Source organism: Ochotona curzoniae, unplaced genomic scaffold (assembly GCF_017591425.1).
Source record: "Ochotona curzoniae isolate NIBS_2020 unplaced genomic scaffold, NIBS_Ocur_1.0 contig_3819, whole genome shotgun sequence".
Taxonomy (NCBI): Eukaryota; Metazoa; Chordata; class Mammalia; order Lagomorpha; family Ochotonidae; genus Ochotona; species Ochotona curzoniae.
In genome coordinates this window covers 46,516,298-46,540,217 of record NW_024466004.1, presented here as the reverse complement: position 1 = coordinate 46,540,217, position 23,920 = coordinate 46,516,298, and the positions used below count along the sequence as shown (strand labels likewise).

Genomic DNA, 23,920 nt, shown 5'->3' with positions numbered 1-23,920 from the left:
CAGTGAATTGCACTGAACTCAGTGTGTTTGCTCCTTGCTCAGTGCATGTGCAGCTCAGTGTTGTTCCCGTAGTCTCTCAGCCTTTGCCACACAATACAAAATGGTGCCTGATGTGCCACTTGTGGAGTTCTTGATCTGCTAGCCAATAGGTCTGGGGCTACCTGGGCCTATTTTGGGTGGAACTTGTAGGATGCCACATTGTTGCATTTCACTGAGCCAGAAGTGAGTTCCTCCACCCCCCCGGCTTAGTGCGTGCACAGCCCTGTCTCACAGCCTTTGCCTCCCTATACAAAATGCCTCTCAATTCAGCTCCAGTGTTGGTCTGCACTGTCAAATCCACCCTGTTCCTGTACTACCTGTTTGGGATCTGCTGCTCTGTCTCTGCTACTGATCAATTCAAACAAACCAGCAAGATGGGCAGTTCTTTGTCTGAGTTCACCTCTTGAGCTCCTGGTGAGCCCCCCTCCCTACCTACATGTTGGTGAAGTTCCGGCTACTGGTGGAGTTCAGATCACTACTTGCTGAGTGCCACTGGGGTGTCTGGTCACTGCAATACCACAACATTGTCCTCACTGCTTTCTTGTGTCCATCAGTCTCCAGGTGCCCCTCTGCTGTCAGTCTGTCCTCTCCTGTTTCCTGGAATGTGCCCTCTCTGCTTCACCCTGGCTAATGTTTTTCCACCTGTTTAAACAAATCTTTAGTATATTCTGCCATCTTCATTCTCTATGGCCATTTATGTTGAAAGATTGTTGAAGAGCTGTTGGTACTTGGAATATATGTAGAGAAATGGGCAATGGAAATAGATGATTAGGAAAACAGAATATTTGTTTTGGTAGCTTTCTTTTTCTTGCTTAGTTTAAAATTATGAAAAATGTGGGTTTTATTATTTCACTAAAGAGATTTGTAGTGATGTGCTTTTTTCCTTTCTTTTTAACTAGATAAATATATTTAGCAGAATTTATTTAATCCCAAGGATTCTCATGTTGCAGGACTCTTATAGAAATTTGTATTCTGTCACTAACTGGTTTTACATATCTAATAAACATTTCATAAAGGTGTCTTGCCCCTGGTGAGACAGTGTCATTGTACCACATTGACAACCTTCTGATATACTTAGAGTACATTTGGAGCATAGAGTGTGTGTGTGAGAAAGCATGCTTCATCCAACTAAGACTAGAGAGAACATTTTCTTTTTATTTTATTTTTTTATTAATTACATTGTATTGTGTGACACAGTTTTATAGGTACTGGGATTCCCCCCACCCCTCCCCTAACCCTCCCCCCATGGTGGATTTCTCCACCTTGTTGCATTACCACAGTTCAAATTCAGTTGAGATTCTTTCATTGCAAGCATATACCAAGCATAGAGTTCAGCCTCTTATTGTCCAGATAAGTTCAAGGGCTTGTTGGGGAGACCTTCTCTGGTCTGAAGGTAGAGCCAGCAGAGTATCATCCCGACCAATTAAAAGCCCCAACAAAACATCAGCAACAATTTATAATGTTATGGAATTAATTGACATAGTATTGCGTAACCAATATGTTAAAAAAAATGCAAGTTCTTAACCACATCCTGTGACTACTTCATTGACATTTCTATTTTAGTTTATACACATCCGGGTTCTATACATCTTAAAATGGCTATAGATTACTGTTCAGCTGTCTTGTGTCTATTTTCATTATAATATTCAGCATTTTATAGTGTTGAAGCATAATTTTGTTGAACCTGGCTTTTTTTGGATAGTCTAGACTGGCTTATAACTCTTACAAGGCATATGCCAACAGTTTAGGTGCAGAACAGTTTTAGGAGGGGTGTGCAGAAAAATCTTCAATACCCTGGTGAGGAGTAACTAATATTTTATGTCTTCCTCACAACTTTTAGGGTGGTGGACGATTTCTCTGCTTGGAGAGAACATTTTCAAGGAAATGTAAGAGTGAGAGATGTCTGAAAAAAAATGAAGAAGGATCTTGAAATAGAGGGACCAGCCATTGTCGTGGTCCTATACCTAGACTGCTCTGTACATGGGGTGGTTGGTTGCCTTGTTGTTATGAAGGAGTTGGCCCACAGCTAGTCTTGTTCCCAGTGCTTGTCTCCATGTGAGAAAAGAATCCAAGTAGGAAACATAAACTTTTACAGGAAAATAAACTTTATTGAACTGGATGATATACACACAGATATGAGTACTGGTAACCTTTCTTCATGGGGAAAGAAGGGCCACCCTCCCCACTGAAGTTGGAATTGTCCTCTTACAGGTCGGAGTAGCCTAAGTGAGTGTCCAGAAGGGGTGGTGTTTGGGTTAGGGCTGAGGTGCACATGTTGAAAGTTAGGAAGTGTCAGGATGTCTGTTGCCTGACTGATAGGAAGTGAAGTTCTTGTGCATGATGGGGAATGGGTATACTGAGTATGCAGTCATGCTGGATACTTCCAGCCAGTGCTAACAGAAGCATGTAGGATTTGGAATGCATGCATGTTCCGGTACTGCTGGCAATGCTGAGCTTGTCATTCACTCACTGGCAGTCCACATCAATGTGGCTGGTGCTGTAGCCTAGGGACTCTTTCTTTTTTTAGGTAATGGAAGTATTGCTTGTAACAAGGCAAAACAAAGTAGGTAGGCAAATTGTTATCTGAGAGAGAACAGAGGGCAGCTCTCCCCAAATTCAAATGTATCTTTCAGACTCATTCTGAATTCGTATCAGTTGGGAACCTGTTGAATCACTGTTTTGTTGAATATAAAAAGAGGTATTAAGTGCCATTACTGCAGCTGATGGGAATCTATAAAGTGTTTATATAGTTAGGATTGTAATTTTTTTATTTCTCTAGCAGTTTAGAGGGTGAATTTAAATTGAGAGCAAGATTGAGGAAGAGAGATCATTTAGAACACTCCTACTAGAATATGGTCAGGGTGCAGGAAATAAAGAATTTCTAGGGGGGTGAATTTGGCTGGTCTTACTGACTAGTTTGCTGTTCTGGTAGAGGAACAAGAGGAACTGATGTTTGACTCCCAGTTTGGGCTGAAGTAAATGGATGGAAAGGTCATTAACTGTGGTTACCGAAGAATAGTGGTAGTATTATAGAGAAGTGTGGTAGTATTCTAGAGAAGTGTCTCATCCCTTCTCCCTCCCCGACACTGTCCCATGTTTTTGCTTTTGTGTTTCTTAGTGGTAGTTTTCTAGAAACTGTAGCCTACATTGGGAGTTGTAGTCTTGGGATATTAATAATGAGGTGGAAGGGTAAGCGAGGCCAGGAAAAAGGAAAAATAAATGCAAGATGATGTGTTACTTGATCTGGCTGCAACTTCAAGTGAGTTTTTTTCCAGACAGAACTTCACATTGCCCTGGTGGGCAGTTATTGGACAGAAAGGAGAGACATTCTTTCTGATTCTTGTATCTAGATGTCAAAGTTCTTCCCCATTGTGTGTTGTTTAACTCTCATTATGTATTAAGGAGCTGCTCTAGGAAGCCAGGAGAAAAGAAATTCTGTATCCCACAGTGTAATGGGTAATAGTAGTAAGTAATAGGAGGTGAGAATTGGTGGGAGTCACAGTGAACTGGAGCTTCTGTGGGTTTTGTAGTATCAGATTTGGGCAGGTAGCTGATGTTCATGGGATTTTTGGAGGCCCAGGTGGCAGGTAGGACTGAGAGAATACAGGGAGTGTGTATACAGGGGCAAAAACACTCAGTTTCTGTCAACACTGTTCTCTTTCCTTAGTTTCCCATCTGCAAGGTTTTTTTTTGAATATTCTGATTTTTTTATTATACTTTTATGTTTTTGTTACTAGTTAGACTTTTGTCTTAGATCCTTATCTCTAGTTTTATGATCCTCATATTTTTATTTACATAATTTCTAGACTGTAGATTTAATATAATTCTGTTCCTCTGTTTACTTTCTGCCTCATTACCTAGAGGACAGAGAATTGCCCCAAGAGGCAGATCCCATGATACACTTGATTTCATCTATAACCTGGGTATTGTTATGGTGCTTATCTTTGCAGCTTGCTTCCCAATTGGATGAGCTGTACCAGATGTTCTGATATAGAACTATGGAAACTCAATAGTGAGTCAGAAAAATCACATTTCTAAAAGAGTTTCTGTGAAAAAAAAATCTATTCTTTTAAGAATTTCATAGCATGGAATTATAAAAGAAAGACACTGGATTTTAAATGTGATGAGAGAAGGTTTAAACTTAATTTTTCAGTGACTTTTGCTTGAGTATGTACTATACACTGGATTCTTAATTGTGTTTAAGGATTCAGTTCAGGCAAAAATAACACAGTTTTTTGTTGTTGTTGTTGTTGTTGTTGTTGTTGGATTTCACTCCCCATCAAAGGTGAGTAGGCAAGGACATGGGCACGGACAGGAGCATGAATCAAAAGTGACATGGGTAACTATAAAATGACTACTGAGTAAATATTAGTACGAAATAGTACATGTTGAGTTTAAAGAGTAGAATGGAGGATGGAGATCGAGTTCATGTTGGCTTAGTCACAGAATAGGAAAAATTCCCATAGCAGTGGGAGAATAAGAATTAAAAAATTAAAAAGGTGATGGACTTGGGTGTATAGTTAGCAGTTGATTGTTTATTTATTTGACAAATGGATATTAAATATAAATTGCATCGGGCAGGCATAACTATATTTTATGAAGGTGGTTGTTAATTCGGACCAGTATGATAATAGAGGGGCTGGCAAGAAGTAGCCTGAACAATATTTAGGAGTTAAAATGAGCAGTTTTTGGGGAATAGAATGGATTATGCCTGGAAAAAACATGTTAAGATGACTTGGATTTCTGATGTATATAAACTGGGGAGTGATAAAGTCACTGAAGGAACTCTGATGGAGGGGAAATAAATAGGGCTCAACAAAGAAACAGCTAATAGAATCTCTAATTATAGATAGAAAAATGTATAAATTTAAATATATAAGATGATTTGTTATGCAATTATGGAGGCCAATAAGTTTCCATACATGCTGTCTACAAGTTGGAGGACCAAGGGAGTCGGTGATGTAGCTCTCAGTCTGAAGTGGAAGGCCTGAGCCCTGCGGGCTGGTGGTGTAAGACCTGGAGTCTGCAGGGTTGAGAACTGTGAGTTCCTATGTTCAAGGAAAGATGACAATGGATACCTCAGTACCAGAAGAGAGAATGAAATGGACTTTCCCACCTTTTTTTTTGTTTGTTTGTTTTGCCTCAGCTTGGGCCCTCAGCAGATTGGATGGTGCCTGTGTACTACTTGTGTGAGGGTGGATCTTTCTTGTTCAGTTCACTGATTCAAATTCCATTTTCTTCTAAAACAAAAAACTACTCACATACATACTCAGAAATACTGTCTTACCAGTTAACTGGGATTGCTTAACCCATTCAAGTTAACATCTGAAATTAACCATCACAGGTAGCTTGGAGTGAAGAGGAATAACCTCCTCCATTTGCAGAGTTTGAGGTGCTATGAAATATCTAAAAATTGGAATAGGAAGATAAAAGTTAGGCTTGAACCATAGAAACACCTTTGCTAAGTATCACATTACTGATGTTAATCAAGAGATCACTGGTGCTATAGGAAGAGAACTAAACTTTTGAACTGTTTCCCCTCTCATGTGCATTTCTCAAAATCAGACAAAGCTTGCATCACTTTTGGTTAGCATGTGGATTTTAATAGAATGCCCTTATACTCTTTTTTTTAAAAAAATATATTTATTTATTTTTATTGCAAAATCAGATATACAGAGAGGAGGAGAGACAGAGAGGAAGATCTTCCATCTGATGATTCACTCCCCAGGTAACCGGAACGGCCAGTGCTGTGACAATCCAAAGCCAGGAGCCAGGAACTTCCTCCAGATCCTCCACGTGAGTGCAGGGTCCCAAGGCTTTGGGCTGTCCTTGACTGCTTTCCCAGGCCACAAGCAGGGAGCTGGAAGGGAAGTGGAGCTGCTGGGATTAGAACTGGCGCCCAAAATGCCCATATACTCTAGGTATAAAAAATAAAACCTTTCACACTTGTTCTATGCAGATGGTCAATAGGCAATAAGAGGATTCAAGTTGTAACAGCAGTTATATATCTAGGCAGCCTATGATTTAAGACTGAATGCGTCGTTCAATAAGATGTGCTATTTCTCACCAGACATTGATTTTACAGATACCATTTTGAGAAACATCAGTCACAGGTAAGTAGTGTTTCTGTGAACTACTGAAAATGGCTGAGGAAATCTGCCTGCATTTCTCCCAGCAATAGTTTCAATTCAGTGACAGTTTTCAACAAAACATCAATCTAGTGAATGTGAACCAAAGAATAAGAACCAGAAATAGGATACAAAGGGAATATGAACAAAACCCATCACAAGAATTTTTTTGTCTATCTGTATGTCTGTCTATATATCCATATCTACCTACCTACCTACCTACAAGGGTTCCAGAAGGATAATCTTCTATTTTAGCCACTTTAAAAATATACTGTCCTATATTTTAATTACAGTTAATTTATTTTTATATTAAATACTGATTTTTCTTGCCATGTGTCTGTGAGAAGATACATTTTTTTTGTGGTGAATGAATATTCTAGTTGGGATTAGAAATGTGTTTACAATGGAATAGTGTTATAAATAGAATATCACTTAGGTTTCATGTTTAAAATATGCACAAAGCATTTTCCATTGCTTTAGCTTTCTTGAGAATAGGTTTTATATTAGATACACCTTAGAAATAAGTGAGAATTTTGATGCAATGATAATTTGCTGTTTATAAAAGTGGCTTTAAATAAGCCCTCCACCTCATTCCAATCAGTTGACATGGTTTTTTCAGATATTTTGATAAAGGCTTCCTTTTTCTGGAGTTGCAGATAAACCAAAAACATGTAGAAATTAATAAAAATAATACTTATTTTATTTATTTGAAGGTCGGACAGAGGTCTCACATCTCAGCTGATTTGTTTCCCAAATGGCCGTAGCAGTGAGGCCTGGGCCAGGGAGCTCAGTCCCAAGCAGGTCCCATCTGCTTGAGCCACCACCTGCTGCCTCCCAGAAGCACATTAGCTAAGAAGCTGGAATTGCCAAGATACCCCAACATAGTATCCCAGTGGTGTCTTAACCACCATGCCAAATGCCTATCCCTGTTTGTGCACTACGTTTTTAAATTGCAGAATGGCTTGCCCAGTGAAAGTGATTGCTTTCTTTGTGTTTAATCAGAGTTGAAAGTTGGATTGCTCATGAGGTGAAGTGCATTTTTTCTTTCTCTTTCTCCTTTGTAGTAACAACACTCGGGAGTATAGTCAGTATATTTGCTTACATCGTACTATGTCCTCTGTGTGCCATTCCCCTTTTCTCATTTGAACATCTAGATATGCAGTGAGAACCCATTAGAGGGAAGGAATTTGGGTTTATGTGTGATGCTTCTGTTTCTTACCTTTTTTTTTTTAACTTTATCTCGTAAATGAGAGGAACCTCTGATAGGGATAGAAGAAGGAAGCCTTTGAGGTTGAGTGAAATTCTTATGCTGTGAACAGCAGAGGACAGCGGTGTGACCCCTGTCCTACTGAAGTATTGCCTGTGGCCCAGAACAGCAGGGAGAGGCTCAGTAAGCCTAGCCAGCTCTGCTTTCTCTCAGCTTTCACTTTCAGACAGACTGTCTGAATTAAGCCAATATTTCAGATTGCTTTCTGTTTTCTTCTTGTCAAGAAGGAATTTTTAAAAAAAAGATTTATTTACTTTATTACAAAGTCAGATATACAGAGAGGAGGAGAGACAGAGAGGAAGATCCAGTGATTCACTCCCTAAGTGACCACAATGGCCAGTGCTGTGCCGATCCAAAGCCGGGAATGAGGAACCTCTTCTGGGTCTCCCACGTGGGTACAGGATCCCAAGGCTTTGGGCCGTCCTTGACTGCTTTCCTAGGCCACAAGCAGGGAGCTGGATGGGAAACAGAGCTGCCGGGATTAGAACCGGCGCCCATATGGGAGCCTGGTGTGTTCGAGGCGAGGACTTTAGCCGCTAGGCCATGCTGCCTGCCTGTAAAGAAGGAATTTACTGGAACATTCAGAGCTTCCTTTCTTTTCTTCCTTTTGTTCCTCCTTTTCATCTTCTTTTCTTCTTTGCCAGTAGTGATTATGCATATATTTTTTTTGCTTATTAAGACACAGAAGCAGCAGTTATTTCAAAGTAGTGCTGCTCAGTTCTTACCAGCAGCCTGGGATCAATAGAATCAAAGCTAATTTTTATTTACTTCTAAGTATTATTTATCTGTTTATGAAGGGTGAACAAAAGGAGAGAAAGAAAGCAAGAATGAGTAAGGAAGGGAAATCCTGTCCACTAGCTTATTCCCCAAATGTGCACAGTGACCAAGACCATGACCAATGCCAGATCTGATATAAGAAATTAATATCTCAATCCAGACCTCCCATGTGGGTGACAGCAACCCAGTGACTTGAGTCATTACCACTGCTTTCCAGAGTCTGCATCAGCAGGAAGCTGGATCCTGAGCCGGAGCTAGGATTTAATCCTAGCCTCTCTGTTTTGGGATGTGTGACATTTAACTAGTAGGCTAACTGCCTGCCCCTAGGCCAACTACTGGAATTTTCCTAGTGGGCATTGCACTTTCAAGGTTGTTCTGGAACTGGGAGAGGGAAGGTCTCTGCTGAAAACTCAGAAGCTTGGGTCTCAGTTCTTTGCTGGGCCTGACTGTAGAGAGAATCTAGACTATGATTGTCTCTCTTCTCTGTGCTTATGGCTGAAAGGTGGTGCAGAGGGTCACTGCATCTTAAGTATCACCAAAGAGCACAGCCTGTGTTAAGCCTACTAAGTTACAGCCTGTATCTTCAAAAACATATACAGGGGACAGGGAAAGAAAAATCTATCAATAAAACCCAGTGTTAATATATTGTGGGGGAAAAAAAGTTTACAAAGCCAGGTGAATAAGAAGAATGTTCTTTGGTCTGCTGATGTCATACGAGAACAGAAATGTGCTGCTTTTTTTTTTTTTACTATGGTTTATAGAAATTCTTTTGAGTTTTTTAGAAAATTGAGTTAAAAGATAAATTTATTTTGGTTTCTGAAATTTTGAAGTCATGCCTGTGTGTCACATTATGAGTTTCCATAAAATGTTAAAAGACCTCAATTATTCATTGTGCTTTATCTGTCTATACATGCATGCATGCATACATATTCAAATATACACATCTAAATGCATTTAAATAAAGGTATCATCCTTTGTGTATGAGTTAGTTTTTCATACCTCCATCATGACTCTTTTCTAGTGTCCATACTATAGACCAGTTTGTTATTTGTGATATTGGCATGATAGTCCCAATATATGTGTATTACAGTTCATTTAAGTGCTATCTCATTGATGAACATTAGGAAGGAGTCTAATTTTTCATTATGAATTCATGCTGTAATAGCAATTTTAATATTTGTGTCACTTTTTGTAGATAGAATTCTAAATATTTCAATTGCTATTAAAAAAAAACTTTATTTGAAAGGCAGATTTAAAGAGAGAGAGAAGAAGAGAGGATGGGAAGGACGGAGGGAGGCAGAGAGAGAGAGAGAGAGATCTTCTCATTCACTGGTTCACTTCCCAGCAGGCCATAATGGTCAGAGCTAGACTGGTCTAAAGCCAAAAGCCAGGAGCTTCTTCCAGGTCTCCCCTTGAATGCAAGGGCCCAAGAGCTTGGGACATTTTCTGCTGCTTTCCCAGGCACCTTGGCAGGGAGCTGGATTGAAAGCAGAGCAGCTGAAACTTAAACCAGCACTCATATGAGTTGCTGGCACTGCAGGTGGAAGTTTAATATACTATGCCACAACACCAGCACAAAAGTATTTTTAATATTGAAAAATGCTAGTTACAGCACTTTGTACTTCCACCAGTATTATATAATGAAGATACGCGCACATACACACACATACATGCACACACACAATGTGTGTGGGACATGTTCGGGGTTTGAGTGAGTTGGGAAGAGAAAGATGTGATAAAGATAAACATTTCTTCCTTCTGTTCTGTTTGTGGTTTTTTTTTACATAAGAGTCAGCAATGTAGATGGTATAATCATACAACATGTGTGGTGTGACAACAGAATACATACTTGCAGTTTCTGGTCTCTGAACTTGAGATACTTACATATCTGAGGAATAATGTAATGAAAGAATAGATATGTTGCAGGTTGATGCCAGAAATTATTGGTGGACCTTGCTTCACATTGGGTGCTGCAGATTGGCTCTGGGAGATCCAGCATGCTAGTTTTTTAGGGCCGCTGCCCGGCCTGCCCCTATCCCTGGCTCTGTCCTGGGGAGGTTGGAAGCACTGGTTCTCAAGGTGACCTCACCCTACCTGCTCCCAGCTCAGCCCTCATACATGCCAGAGGGTGCAGTTGCCTCACCTGGGGAGGCTTGTGGGTGCAGTTCTACCCAATCAAAGGCCTCAGTGGCTCCCACCTCAAGAACCCTGGCAAGCAGGTGACTACAGTCTTCATCCCCTTCCCTCCTCCCTGCTCCTGCAGATGTAACATTGAAGAATAAGCACCCACATTGGAACAGTGGTATAGTTGACATCAAGTTAGCATGAACTGGGCCCAGAATGCCAGCATTATTTATTGTCTACTTTTCTCTCATCAGTGTAACACTTAACCTAGGCATGGGGCAACCTAAACAATGCCTACAACTGGGGGAGGTATACATTGCATGAAAGGTGAAGTTCTGAAATATTTATTTGACAGGGAGAAAAAGATAAAGAACTCCCATTGCTGTTTTTTTTGTTTTTTTTTTTTTTTTTTTTGTTAAGATAACTGCAGTCGCTGGGGCTCAACCCTAGTAAAGATAATAGGTAGGTTCGGAAGTGCTACCTATTTGGCAAGTGCTAAATAGCAAGTTCTCAGAATATTGAGCCAAGTGGGGGCCTCACCCGATGAAGTAAGAGTAGCAGTGTTATCCTAGTGGCATTGGAGGCGGAAGTCCTAAGTGATGGACAAATATCCTCATACATTGGCAGAGCCATATATTCCAGCCTGTATGCAAAACCAAGTGTCACTTGGAAATTGAGGTTGATTTTGAAAATTTTAGAGATTGAGAGTGAGAGAGAAAAACCATCTTGAAGAATTTGAGGTAGCCGGAACAAATACAGGAACTGGCTCTGTTTAGTTGACTGGATTAGGGTTCAGTGCAGATATCCTACTTGTTGCTCCTTTTCTCTGCAGTCCCAGTTTTGATGACAGCTTTCTAGCAGAATCTTGTGGAAGCCCTGGGCATGTCAGGCTGTGAAATACTTCTCTAAAAAAATAGCCAACATTTGTATTACTTCAGCTTCAGGAAATCCTTTTGGGCACTGAAAGAACTGGCATGAAGAATTCTTTGTTTTCACTCAGTTAATATTCTGCTTTTGTTAGGATATTAGAATATTCACATTATCAGATTGTTTCAAGTGTGCTGGTGATTGAAAAACAACCAGTGATTTTTCAGATGACAAGTGAAAACTGATCTTGTTACTTGGAGCTTTATTGTATTTTTATTTGACGTTGGGATATAGACATGGAGAAACACTAAGCAAATTTAGCACTGTTAAAATTTTTTTTATTATTATTGAATCTCATTTTGGGGAAAAAAGAGTATTTGAATTTCCTATGCATGTTGGAATTCCATATGTCACATATTGTTTGGGAGATCCAAATTTTTGTAATCAAGGCACATAGCCCTATATTTACATGATTGTCTTCATAAAAATATAGATATAATCCCAAATCATTTCTAATTTTATTATAACTGCCTTTGAAATTCAGTAGTATGTTTTTGATAACATAAAAGTATAAATGAAGACAAATTATATTTTTCTTTCATCAGTGACATTTCTGTACATTCGTGATTTTACAACATACCATAGTAGATAACAGAAGTCTCCTGTGTTGAAATGATAGCCATACAAATTGTTAACTGTGTGATTTAAGCAAACACCTTGACTGTCCTATATATCAGTTTTGATTTCCTCAAATTAAAAATGTGGATTTTAATAATAATCATCTCTTAAAGTTGCTATAGATTCTTTTAATGGATATATAATTGAAGAAAGAGCTAAGGGCAGGGCTGGTGTTGTGGTATAGTGGATAAAGACATCGCCTGTGACATAGGTATCACATGTGGATTGGTTTGTGTCCCATCTGCTCTGCTTTTGATCCATCTTCTTCCTAATATCCTGGATAAAGCAATGAGGGATGGCCCTGATGCTTGGGTTGCTGCCTTCTTGATGGGGGAGCTGAGTACAGGTCTGCACTCATGGCATCAGCCTAGCTCAATTCTGGCCATTGCCATCAGTATGGGGAGTGTTACAGTAGATGAGATGGAAGAGTCTCTCTCTCTCTCTCTCTCTCTCTCTCTCTCTCTCTCTAGCATTAAAATGAATTTAAAAATTTGAAAAAGAGCTTTAGTGACATTGCACTTCCTAACAAAACTCAGGAGAAAAGAAGTGATTTTGTTTATAGAGCGTAAATTGCCTCTTTGAGCACTACATTTTAAAATATAGCTGTACCCTTATAGGTACTTTGTTTCTTTTCAGGTACTTCTAGATATTTGCAAACAAGATTCTGAATGTTTTATTTTTAAAATATTCTTATTTTATTCCAGAAGTATAACTACAGTAAACTACTGAGGAAATTTTTAGCATCTCAGTTTCACATAGTGGGTTTAGACTTCATTCAACTAATAACATCAGCTACTAGAGACATTTTCAGCAACTGAACCTAACACATGGAATCCAGAATCTCTGTTAATATTCCAGCATCAGTGAATTTCATCTAATATTTCTGCTGTTCTGATTCAACATTTTTATGTATATGTACACACACAAACACACATCTATGTGTGTGTGCAAATAAGTTTTGCATTTTTCATGTACCTAGTATCTCATTACAGGTCATACTTTATAATTTACACTCTGGTTTCCTTTTTTTTTTTTTTTAAGATTTATTTTTTTATTGGAAAGAAAGGAGAGACAGAGATCTTACATCTACTGGTTCACTCTCCAAGTGGCCACATGGTCTCTCATGTAGGTGCAGGGTCCCAAGGATTTAGCCCATCCTCTACTGCTTACTCAGGCAACAAACAGGATGCTGGAAGGGAAGTGAGAAGCCAGAATATGAACCAGCACCCATATGGGATCCTGGTGCATGCAAGAGGAATACTTTAGTCACTTGGCCACTGTGCTGGGCCCTACACTTTGGTTTCTACTGGGACTTAACAGACTGTTTTTATAGGTATAGAAGCAGTAGAGGTGGTAGGACAAGTTTCTTAGGAAGAGCAAAAGTCTCATGAGGCAGGTGAGGCCTCTAGTGATTGTTTTTGCAATGTTTGTAAGTTCATTAGACAGGCAAAGGGAATTCTTCAGAGCAGGAACTTCAGAACTCCCACCCATCTCTATCCCATTCTATACCCAACCACAAAATTAAGTTCCAGGCTCCTGGCATCAGCTTGGCTCAGCCCCAGTTCTGTAGGCATTTGGGGAGAAAAGTGGTTGTTCTCCTTTGCCTCTGTGCTTTTTAAGTAAAATAGAAAAACCTCATTTGAATAACTTTTGTGTGTACATATGATTAAAAAATATACTTTGTGATTTCACAAAACACAGTGCAAGTTATCTTAATTTTCCAAACATTTATTATTTTTTTGCAAACCATATTAATCATAGGGAATACTGAAATGAATGAAAATCAGTCTGTGCCTTCAGGGAGAATCTAATATTTTTTTCTGAGAATCATATAAACAGCAAAAATACTGTAAAAGACTAAGGGAATGCCCTAGCAGCAGTGATATTCTGTGATATTCCACACAAAACATTTTGCTTATCACTAATCTAATACTCCCTAAGTTGTTTCCGTCTATATAAAAGAAACAATCATTAATCCAATTCTGCACGGAAAAGCTGAAAAGCTCTGTTCTTGGTCTGGGATTGATAGCAGTCTGTATTCAGTTCTCAAGATGACTGAGCACCAGGCTGGAATTTTTCTGTTGTTATCTTTGATGCACAGTGTGTGATCTCTCCTGTACCCCCACGCAGAGGGCTGTTCCGTGGCAGGAATGTATGAGCTCTTGAGTCTTCTGCAAAGGCAGCGGACACCTGGCTTCTGGCAGAATGGGGGCGTCCAGGAGAGAGGAGCTCAGTTCCCCATTTGGAGTTTTCAGGTGTTTACTCAATCCTGTCTTCAGCCCAGCACTGGTATTTTTGATTTTGCTTGTCAGGTTTGGTTGTGCCACAGACTTGGGAGACTGAAGTGGAGGTGTTGTGCTTTCACGTGATTGCTTAGAGCAAAGACCTGGATGTGAATTGGGTTCTAGTGGCCCCGATTTCAGTCACCTCTCCTGTTTTTCAGACTCACTCACTCCTTCTGTCGTAGCTGGTGTCTAGGACTTCCCTGTGAGCCTACGGTGTTACAGATTCTTTAAAGCTTATTTCCTTGAAAGTATTGAGGGTAACTTGTTTTCTTTGCTGAGTCAGTCACCACATCACCATCTAGATCTTTTTACATTAAAATGTTTACAAAGATCCTCTTTTATCTAGTAATATATGTTTCATACTTCTTTTGTGTGTGTACATTTTTTAAAAATCACTTTGCTATCATTTCAGTGTGATTTCAGAAATATGAACAGGCTGCTTAAAAAAGGACAAGAAATGAAGGCACCATATGCTCATTATTTTTCTCTTTATGCCTGACACACAATAGGTTCTTCAATAAATATCTGATGAATGAATTAAGTTTGTTTTGTAGTCAAGGAGTTTTAATGACAGAAAAGGTATCATCACTCTATAATGCAAACATAAGTACTTTCAAAACATCTTTCAAATTAAAATTTTACTTTGTTTCCATTCTGCTTTTTGGTTTTGTTCCTGATGTGGTCACACAAACTCAGTTTATTAAAATGTGAACTATTGCAGGATGAATATGTTTATTTTATTGATCAAACTCAGTTTTAGCTATTGTACTAAATTAAGGTACACATTTGAATGTTCATGATTGCTATCTAGAGGTGAGTTTGATTTGAGAATGATTTACTTAGCAAACACTGTCTACTTGCAGTGTAATTATTTTAGTTCTGTGGAAGTGATTATGGAATAAAGCATGTAAACTTTGCCTTTCTATTGATCCCTTGTGATTGGTATAATTTGCAAATTACTGGCTTTGTGTGGTATCTTATCCAAATATGTCTTGCATTTCATAGCTAAAATGTGAGGATGCATAAAAACAGTAGCTAGTGAGGTTGATATTTTGAACAAATGGATCAATATTCTTATTCATAATAGCAGCCTTGGAAATAAACATGGGGATTATGGGGAGATACGGGTGTGACAGATATCTGTGGTTTGACAACATTGCTAGATCTTGGTTCTCACAAACCTGATACTCTCACCCTTTACACGTCAGGAAATGAATACTGAATTTTATCCTTAAAATTAATGACTGATTTTAAGCTCAAACAATGAACAAATTCAGTTTTATTTTAAACTGTGTATTTATTGTGCCCAGAACTTTAAAAAATTTATTAAATGAATCAGTGTAGCTTACAAAGAGCATTCTCTGATGGAAGATGCTTCACCTTCAGTAAACACCTACAGAAGGAAGAATCCATGTCACAAAACAGTTTTCTAACAAGACAAAAAGTTGTAGGTTGCAGAAGTTGTTAAGAAGTTGGTGTAGGAATAAGAGAGTGCTAAATTTGTTAGAGCAAAACAGCTCAATGTCTTTGGAAATTTTCTGAAATAGATTCTTCATTCTTAAATATTTTCTTATATAGATCCTTTAACATCCACCATCTTTATTTGACTAACATCTTGTGTTAATTACTAACATACATAAGAGCAGTTTTAGAAGAGGAAGTATAAGGGTTTAGAAGACACAAGTATAAGGGTTCTTGAAGAATAAATCATCCTTTGAAAAAAATGGAATTGAAAGATAAATTGGGGCAAGCCTTTAAGCTAGTAGTTAAGATTCCAGTTAAGATGTTCATGTGCCGTAGTGGAGTGCCTGGGCTTAATTCCAGCTCTCAATTTCAGCTTCTTTCCAGTGTTGATCTTGGGAAGCAGCAGGTAATGGCTCAGGGAGTTGGGTCTCTGCCACCTTCATCTGAGACCTGAATTGCCATGAGCCAGGACACAAGAGCACTCTGTCTCTCTGTATTTCCTCTCTTTGTCTCAAATGAATAAGTAAATAAAGTATGTTGGTGCAAAAGCAGTTTGAAAGCCTGCATTTTGTTTTCATGAGATACATTTTCCACAGGCCGTTTTAAAGCTTACTTGACTTTCAGAATTTTCCCACAAAAATAAACTTCTGTTTTAATTCCATGTTACAGAAACTTTTTGATATACTCTCATATCTTTATCAGAAAAAAAAGGATGGAAATGGGCAGGTTTAAGTGAGAGGAAAGAATATGCAAACAGAAAAAGAAAAGTTTTAAAAATAGGACCATTGTTTTTTAGTTGTAATTTTTTCTCTGCAGTGACTGCATGAGTATTATTGGTGGTGGATTTCTGCGAAGATAGATTTTGAAAAAATAATCAAAAAATGGTTTTAGACTTTCATTGAAAATAACCTAGTACTTACCTATAAGAATTTAGGTCAAAAGTATATAATTATCACATTGTTTTGGAAACTGACTTCAGAATTTTTGCTATCTAGTTTTATGCTGAGATAAAAATGGGATAAGCATCTATTAAACTATAAATAATATATTAATGATGACTGTGGCAAGGCCATGATACTGCTAGAAATTTTTTTAAAAATTGACAAGTTTTAACATTTATCTTCAAGGAAGTAGTACATTTTGAGATTCTTTTTACTAGAATTCCCTCATATTCAGCTAGATGTAAGAACAACACAACAAAAATATTTTGATGCTAAGCTAGAAATTTCAATACTTAAAGATTTTAAAAAAAACATCAAACGGATCCTTCATGATGTGGAAGTAAAATATCTGCAGTGTTCATTTCTCACTTACTTTCCATGTTTTGGACTTGTTTTCAGGCGAAAGGACTCCTATGCAAGATGGAACACCTTGTCTGTTTTCCAGAATGTGTTTCCAAGCCCATCAATGGAACCTAAAACTGCTGTTCTCCTTTGAGATGTTTGAAGAATCCCCACATCTCTGCGTGTATCATCCATCTTGACACCATGGTGGTCTCATCAGCAGTATTGACTGCATCTCACATTGGGCCGTCTAATACGACGTTTGTAGTCTATGAAAACACCTACATGAATGTTACAGTCCCTCCGCCACTCCAGCACCCGAGCCTCAGTCCTCTGCTTCGGTACAGTTTTGAAACCACGGCTCCCGCTGCTTTGAGCTCCTGGACAGTGAATAGCACGGCTGTGCCCCCAACACCAGCAGTTTTTAAGAGCCTGAACTTGCCTCTACAGATCATCCTTTCTGCTATAATGATATTTATTCTCTTTGTGTCTTTTCTTGGGAACTTGGTAGTTTGTCTCATGGTTTACCAAAAAGCTGCCATGCGATCTGCAATTAACATCCTCCTTGCAAGCCTGGCTTTTGCAGACATGTTGCTTGCAGTGTTGAACATGCCCTTTGCCCTGATAACTATTCTTACTACCAGATGGATTTTTGGGAAATTTTTCTGTAGGGTATCTGCTATGTTTTTCTGGTTGTTTGTGATAGAGGGCGTAGCCATCCTGGTTATCATTAGCATTGATAGATTTCTTATTATAGTTCAGAGGCAGGATAAGCTAAATCCATATAGGGCCAAGGTTCTGATTGCAGTTTCTTGGGCAGCTTCGTTTTGTGTAGCTTTTCCTTTGGCTGTAGGAAACCCTGACCTGCAGATACCTTCCCGAGCCCCCCAGTGTGTGTTTGGATATACGACTGATGTAGGCTACCAGACGTATGTAATTTTGATTTCACTCATTTCTTTCTTCATACCCTTCCTGGTAATACTGTATTCATTTATGGGCATCCTCAACACCCTGCGTCACAATGCCTTGAGGATCCACAGCTACCCTGAAGGTATATGCCTCAGCCAGGCCAGCAAGCTTGGTCTCATGAGCCTACAGAGACCCTTCCAGATGAGTATTGACATGGGGTTTAAAACGCGTGCCTTCACCACTATTTTGATTCTCTTTGCTGTCTTCATTGTGTGCTGGGCCCCATTCACCACTTACAGCCTTGTGGCAACATTCAGCGAGCACTTTTACTATAAAAACAACTTTTTTGAGATTAGCACCTGGTTGCTCTGGCTCTGCTACCTCAAGTCTGCATTGAACCCCTTGATCTACTACTGGAGGATTAAGAAATTCCATGATGCCTGCCTGGATATGATGCCCAAGTCCTTCAAGTTTTTGCCACAGCTCCCTGGTCACACAAAGCGACGGATACGTCCTAGTGCTGTCTATGTGTGTGGGGAACATCGGACGGTAGTGTGAATATTGGAACCTAATGACATTTGGGGATTGTTCTTAATTGACTTTGTTTTCTTCCACAAGCTTCTCTAGTTAGATTTTATTATTCCAAATATTGTTTGTGTGTGTGTGTACGCAGATGTAAAGAAGGATGTAAAGAATAGTTACATTTCTGTTACCCATGATGCACAATAGGAAAGTGATCACAAAGGATACCTCCAGGATTCAAGAGAAATCCTTGCTTTAGAATGGGGAAATAGGTTTGTGTTTGAGTTCAGTTTTGCAGTAGGAATAAAGATTGTGTTTATTGAGCCTGCAGTTACACTGACTTGTAGGCATTTTATATGCTGCTAAAGGTATGTGTAGGTGTATTTATGGGTTCTGTTCTGGAAAACATTGCTGCTTTTTGCCTTCTTCATGGAACCAAAACCTATATCTAAGTTGAAAAAGATTTAGTTTTATTTTTTAAAATAACCTAAGGAGGTCAGTGACATTTTAAAGGTCATTACTATTTACTTTGGTGCACTTTTAGAAATAATATTCAAATTAATTTAGTCATTTTTCAGAATTCTTTTTTACATGGCATGTTATGTTTCAGGAAACATGATGTATCATTTCTAGGAATATAGCTTTTAAATGTTTCATCTGCATGTACATTTTTAAAGAAGAGAACATAAAAATACAAAAAAAATTCTGAGCATAATAGTGACTTTTTAGAGCAGTAGGGCAAAATTGAGGAGACAGAGAAGCCTGTCTTACAGATTTGAAAGGACAGTGCAGGCATGAGTTAGCTCAGGCCATGGCGATTCCTTTTTCTTAATGATTTCTGCACCAAGAGTAAAAGTAGTTACCACTACCACGTGTCCAGCACTGTTCATCATATTGTCCTCATGGCGTCCTCTTGAGTTAAGAAAATTTTTTCTTTTAACATATGAAGAAATCAAATCTCAGAAAGACTAAAATTCTGCTCAAGGTTGACAATGGAGACAGAATCTGAAAATGTCAGAATTCTAAACCCTGCTGTTCCACTGTGCCACATAGACATTCACTCAGTTTAGTTGCGTATCCTTTAATTTCTTAAGACTAATACCTTCTGTTTAAAATAAAACAAGAATTCTTTTTTCATTATCAAAGAAACATGAAGCAATTTATCATAGATTCTGGGAAATGGGGAAGAAAAAAATCACAGGCATCATTTAAAAGACTTTGAAGTATTTAAATTTGCAAGACAAGTGACTGACAGTTGCTGAGAACTTAAACAAAAGCTCTTGCCCCTATGGATTTGGGGTTTCCAGCTGTCCATCTGTGTTGCTTCTAAATATTTTGGGCAGAATGACATTGTTTCCCCAGTAGCTGCTCTAGCAGAGCTGCACGAAATGTGAATGTGCTCAGAGATGTCTCTTACAAGAAGGGATGATGAACCCTGGCTTGAGCCCACACACAACAAGTCGTGATGGGGCAGGTCTAGGATTTTGAATCATTGTTCTCTTGCTGACTATCTGCACCTTAGGTGTATCCAGGGTGTTTGGTCAACTTCTCTGTGTCACCACCACTGCACAGCACTGGGACTGTAGACTTAGGGCAGATGGCCAGCGAAGTCTTGCCTCTTGGCTACATTGTGGGCTAAATAGACAGATTAACCATGTATTAGTAACATCTATTCCAGATTTTAGTGCTTTGGAGGAAAAATAAGCCTTTGTTTCTTTTATGATAAAGCTAGAAAGTTGGACTAGATGTATCTCCAAAATCATGTCCAACTGTAATGTGCTTTTCTTCATATGAGAATACAGATTTTTGAAGAGCCCAACTCACTTCAACACCACTCCTTGGTCTCCAGTATTACTTCTTTACATTTTACTTTATTGGATATTTTTAAAAATTAAATCTTTGAAGAATTCATGCCATGGTATTTTATGAGGTAGGACATTGGCAATGTGGTGATATTATGAAAAATCTAGCAAACACTACCCTTAAGGCAATTGCAACTATGTTGGAACTTACTGTCCATTTAGAAAACTGTATTGGAACTTGTTCAACATGTCATTGATGATAGTCACCTACCTCTTTAATTTCTAATTTACATTATTCACCAGTAAAATTTATTTTGTCCATAGGGATCTTATAGGAATAAACACTGTATTAGATGAAAGTAGCATGGTGAGATATGTTATGCTTTCCTTTGTCCATATAAACTGGATTTCAAGCAGATAGTCATGAGGATACCTGAGATTAGACTTTCTCTGAAGAAAGTCAGCATGATCTGTGTTCATCTAACCTTGCGTGACTCCTTTCATGTTTGAAGTTAAAACTGAGTTTTGTTTCCTCTCTTCTTGCTTGATGAGCAGTCTTTAGCTACTACTTTTCTGCTGCTGAGGAGGCAGTACCTCTTTGGAGAAAGCTCTGGAGTGTCTGCTGGAATGCTCGGTGTTTTTGAAAGAAGACTTAGGGACACCTTTAAGAACTCATGAGCAACGTGGAACAGCAGTTCTCTACACTGGATGATATTGGTGACAGTTTACAAATAATTTTGGACATTTTTATTATGTACACATTTTGAAAGCCTTTAAAACAAAGTACTAATGGTATATCTTTAAGACATTTAGGTGCAAAATGGTTTGTTACAGATTCCCCCACATTTTCTTGAGGGAAAATAAATACCACTACTACTTGTCACTGCCGACTGAGAATCAAATTTGCTGCTGTTGTTTTGTTTTTCTTTCTGGATAATAAGCATGAAAGAAACATATTTATGATTTTTTTTTAAAGGGAGGGGAATTGAAAAGTCACATAGAGTGGAGATACTTAAACTTTAATAGTGTTTAAATGTCTCCAGATGAGCTTGTTAACATTACAGATCCCTGGGCCCCCAGAAGCTCTGCACTGGAGCAGTCTGCCAGCTTCTCATTCACGTGATCCCTGGTGTGCACTTCAGGAAACGCTCCTGTAGAAAATATACCTGTTTCAGCCTTGTCTGTTTGATCCCACAAGGTTTCTTTTGCATTGAAGCGCTTGCTTCCTTGTGCATGAGTAATCCAATTGAGGCAGCATCCACAGGTGTTCCTGCCTACTGGCTGCCACACGTGAGTGCTGGGCCTTGCCAGGATCAGCTTTCCTTTCTGCTGGCAAAATTCCGATAAAACTCCGATAAAAAGGCATCTTCATAATTGAAAATCATGAGAAAGTATCATTACTCTAGTATTTTTCTTTTAGAGCTATCTTTTTCCAGGACCTCTCTTCATTGTAACTTTCCTGAACAATCTGAAGGAAACGCAGATTTCTCTAATTCCTATTATTGTGTTTATGCCAATTATGTTAAGTGAAAGCATGAAGTAAAATAAAATAACCTTTTTAATCTATGGATTTGTATGCTTGCAAAAAATGTTTTTTCTTGTTTACATGAAATTATTTATGTCCAATCACAGAAAAATTTTCATTTGCTTGATATTTTATTCTATCATGCTTTTTGGTTTAAGTTTGAAAAATTGCTAAATTCAAATTTATTTCCAAAATCATAGTTCTTTATACCTTCCTCATTGGAATCTCAATTTTTATAATAAAAATATCAAAGCACATGTTTGTTGTTGCAGATGAATGATAATAAATTTCTTGAAGATATTTATGGTTCTAGTTCTTTGTAAATAGTGCTTGATATTTATACAGAAACAAAACAACCTTGAATTTAAATATCAAAAGGTATGCTTATTTGTGCATAGTATTAATATATTAAGGAAGAACTCCCAAAAGAAATTGAATTCTAAAATGGAATTTTAAAAATAAGGTTCCATTTATCTTAGAAAAGTTTGTCACAAATAATGATTTTATTTAAATTAAAAAATCTGAATTGAGTTTCAAATCTGGCTTTCTTTGGGTTCTTATTTTCAAATCAGCTCTTAAGGCATGTTACTATGTTCTACTTAGTTTTCAGAGTAAGAGTGAAATGCGACTTGACAAAATCTATTAGGATAAAACATCTTTTAAGAATTCTAGAAAAACTAGGACACCCATCCTACTGATTCGTTTAAAATGAGATAACCAAGCAACAAAGCAATGACAATGCTTGCTTCTATTTCTTTTTTTTTAAGATGATAAAGCCATTTTAATTATGTGCATAGGTATGGGAATCTCTCAAAACACAAGGCTCTATCGGATGACTGAGTGCTTCTGTTTGATTGAAATTATTTCCTACTACATCTCTATTTCCAAATGTAAAGCTTTCCTAAACCCGCTAATAAATTCATAGGAAGCAGCATTTATTTGTATATAAGGTTTTTAGTGTTGTGCCAATTAAACATGAATTGTATTCTCTTTTTTTACTTACATAGTAGCTTAATATGTTTTTCTTATTAAAATACAAAAGAAGGTGTTGTGAGTGCCTGTCATGTTTCCATCTGAAAGGTAGAAGTGAGAAAGATTAATAGGAAAACAGCAATAAGCTGAGCTGAGAGCACACTTGTTCATCTCTGCTATGAAAACAATGAACTCCACTCAATTCTAAAATGGTCTGTTTGTGGACAAATTTCTCCCTTACACATCAAGGTTCAGTCAATCATACTTAATGCAAAAAGAATAAATACAAAGTTCATGGCTGTATCAGTCTGGGTTTATTCAGAGAATCAGAACTAGTAGGACATAGCTATCAGGTTTATTGCAAAGAAGTAGCTCTTCACCCACCCTGTGGCCTTCCCTTGCTGAACACACTTCCTGGGCCTTTTTGGGCAAAGAAGCAGAGAATAAAGAATGTTCAGGAAGACTCCAGATGTTTCACAGGGAACCTGCAATGAAAGAGAGGCAACTCAGAAATTATTGTCCCCATAGCACCATGAGCACCGGAGCCAGTGAACAATAAAAACTTCACCAATGTATCTTCAGAATTCTTGGTGCAATATGGCTAGTAACTATTCTTAAATTTTAATTTTATTTAAAAGATTTTTATTTGAGAGGCAGAGAGAGGAGGTACACATGGAGAGAGAATCTTCCAGTTGTTGGTTCATTCCCCAGTGGCTGCAATGACCAGGGCTGGAGCCGGGAGCTTCTTCCAGATGTCCCATATGGGTGCAGGGGCCCAAGCACTTGAGCCATCTTCTGCTGCTTTCCTTGGTGCATTTACAGGGAGCTAGTTCATTAGTTGGGCAATACCCATGTGGGATGCTAGTGTCACAGACGGTGGCTTAAGTTGGTATAACACAATGCTGCTCCCCAGTAAGTATATATATATTTTTTCTTTAAACCATGGCTCAGGAGAGGAAGACCAGCAATTTGATTATTTAGAAGAAATGTGCAATAGGAATTGCAATTCTACCAGCAGGAAAGTGGAACTTCCTGAATGATATCAGTTCCTATCTATTATGTTAAGCAAAGCAACAACCCACAGATTTAGCAGTTGCAATAAGTAGGGGCTTCTTTATAAATGGTTAGTCTATCCAAGTAAAGTTGATTAAGACAGTTAATAATATAAATGCTATTGGAGAACATTTGTCAGATAACATCCAACAATCTTACATGCTGACCTGGGAGTCTGGAACCTTGGCATCTTCACACTGGCTCAGGACCGACTGCTTTGTCCTC

The 23,920-nt window shown here is 38.3% G+C and overlaps 1 protein-coding gene across 1 annotated transcript in view; it reads left to right on the top strand.

Moving 5' to 3' along the window:
- Positions 1-18,604, top strand: part of GPR63 (G protein-coupled receptor 63) — a 57,522-nt gene extending 38,918 nt beyond the window's left edge. Inside the window, exon 2 of the mRNA XM_040983097.1 lies at positions 16,970-18,604. Coding sequence (XP_040839031.1) covers positions 17,117-18,379 — 1,263 coding nt within the window. The 5' untranslated portion in view covers positions 16,970-17,116 and the 3' untranslated portion in view covers positions 18,380-18,604. The remainder of the gene's footprint in view (positions 1-16,969) is intronic.
- The last annotated feature ends 5,316 nt before the right edge of the window (positions 18,605-23,920 follow it).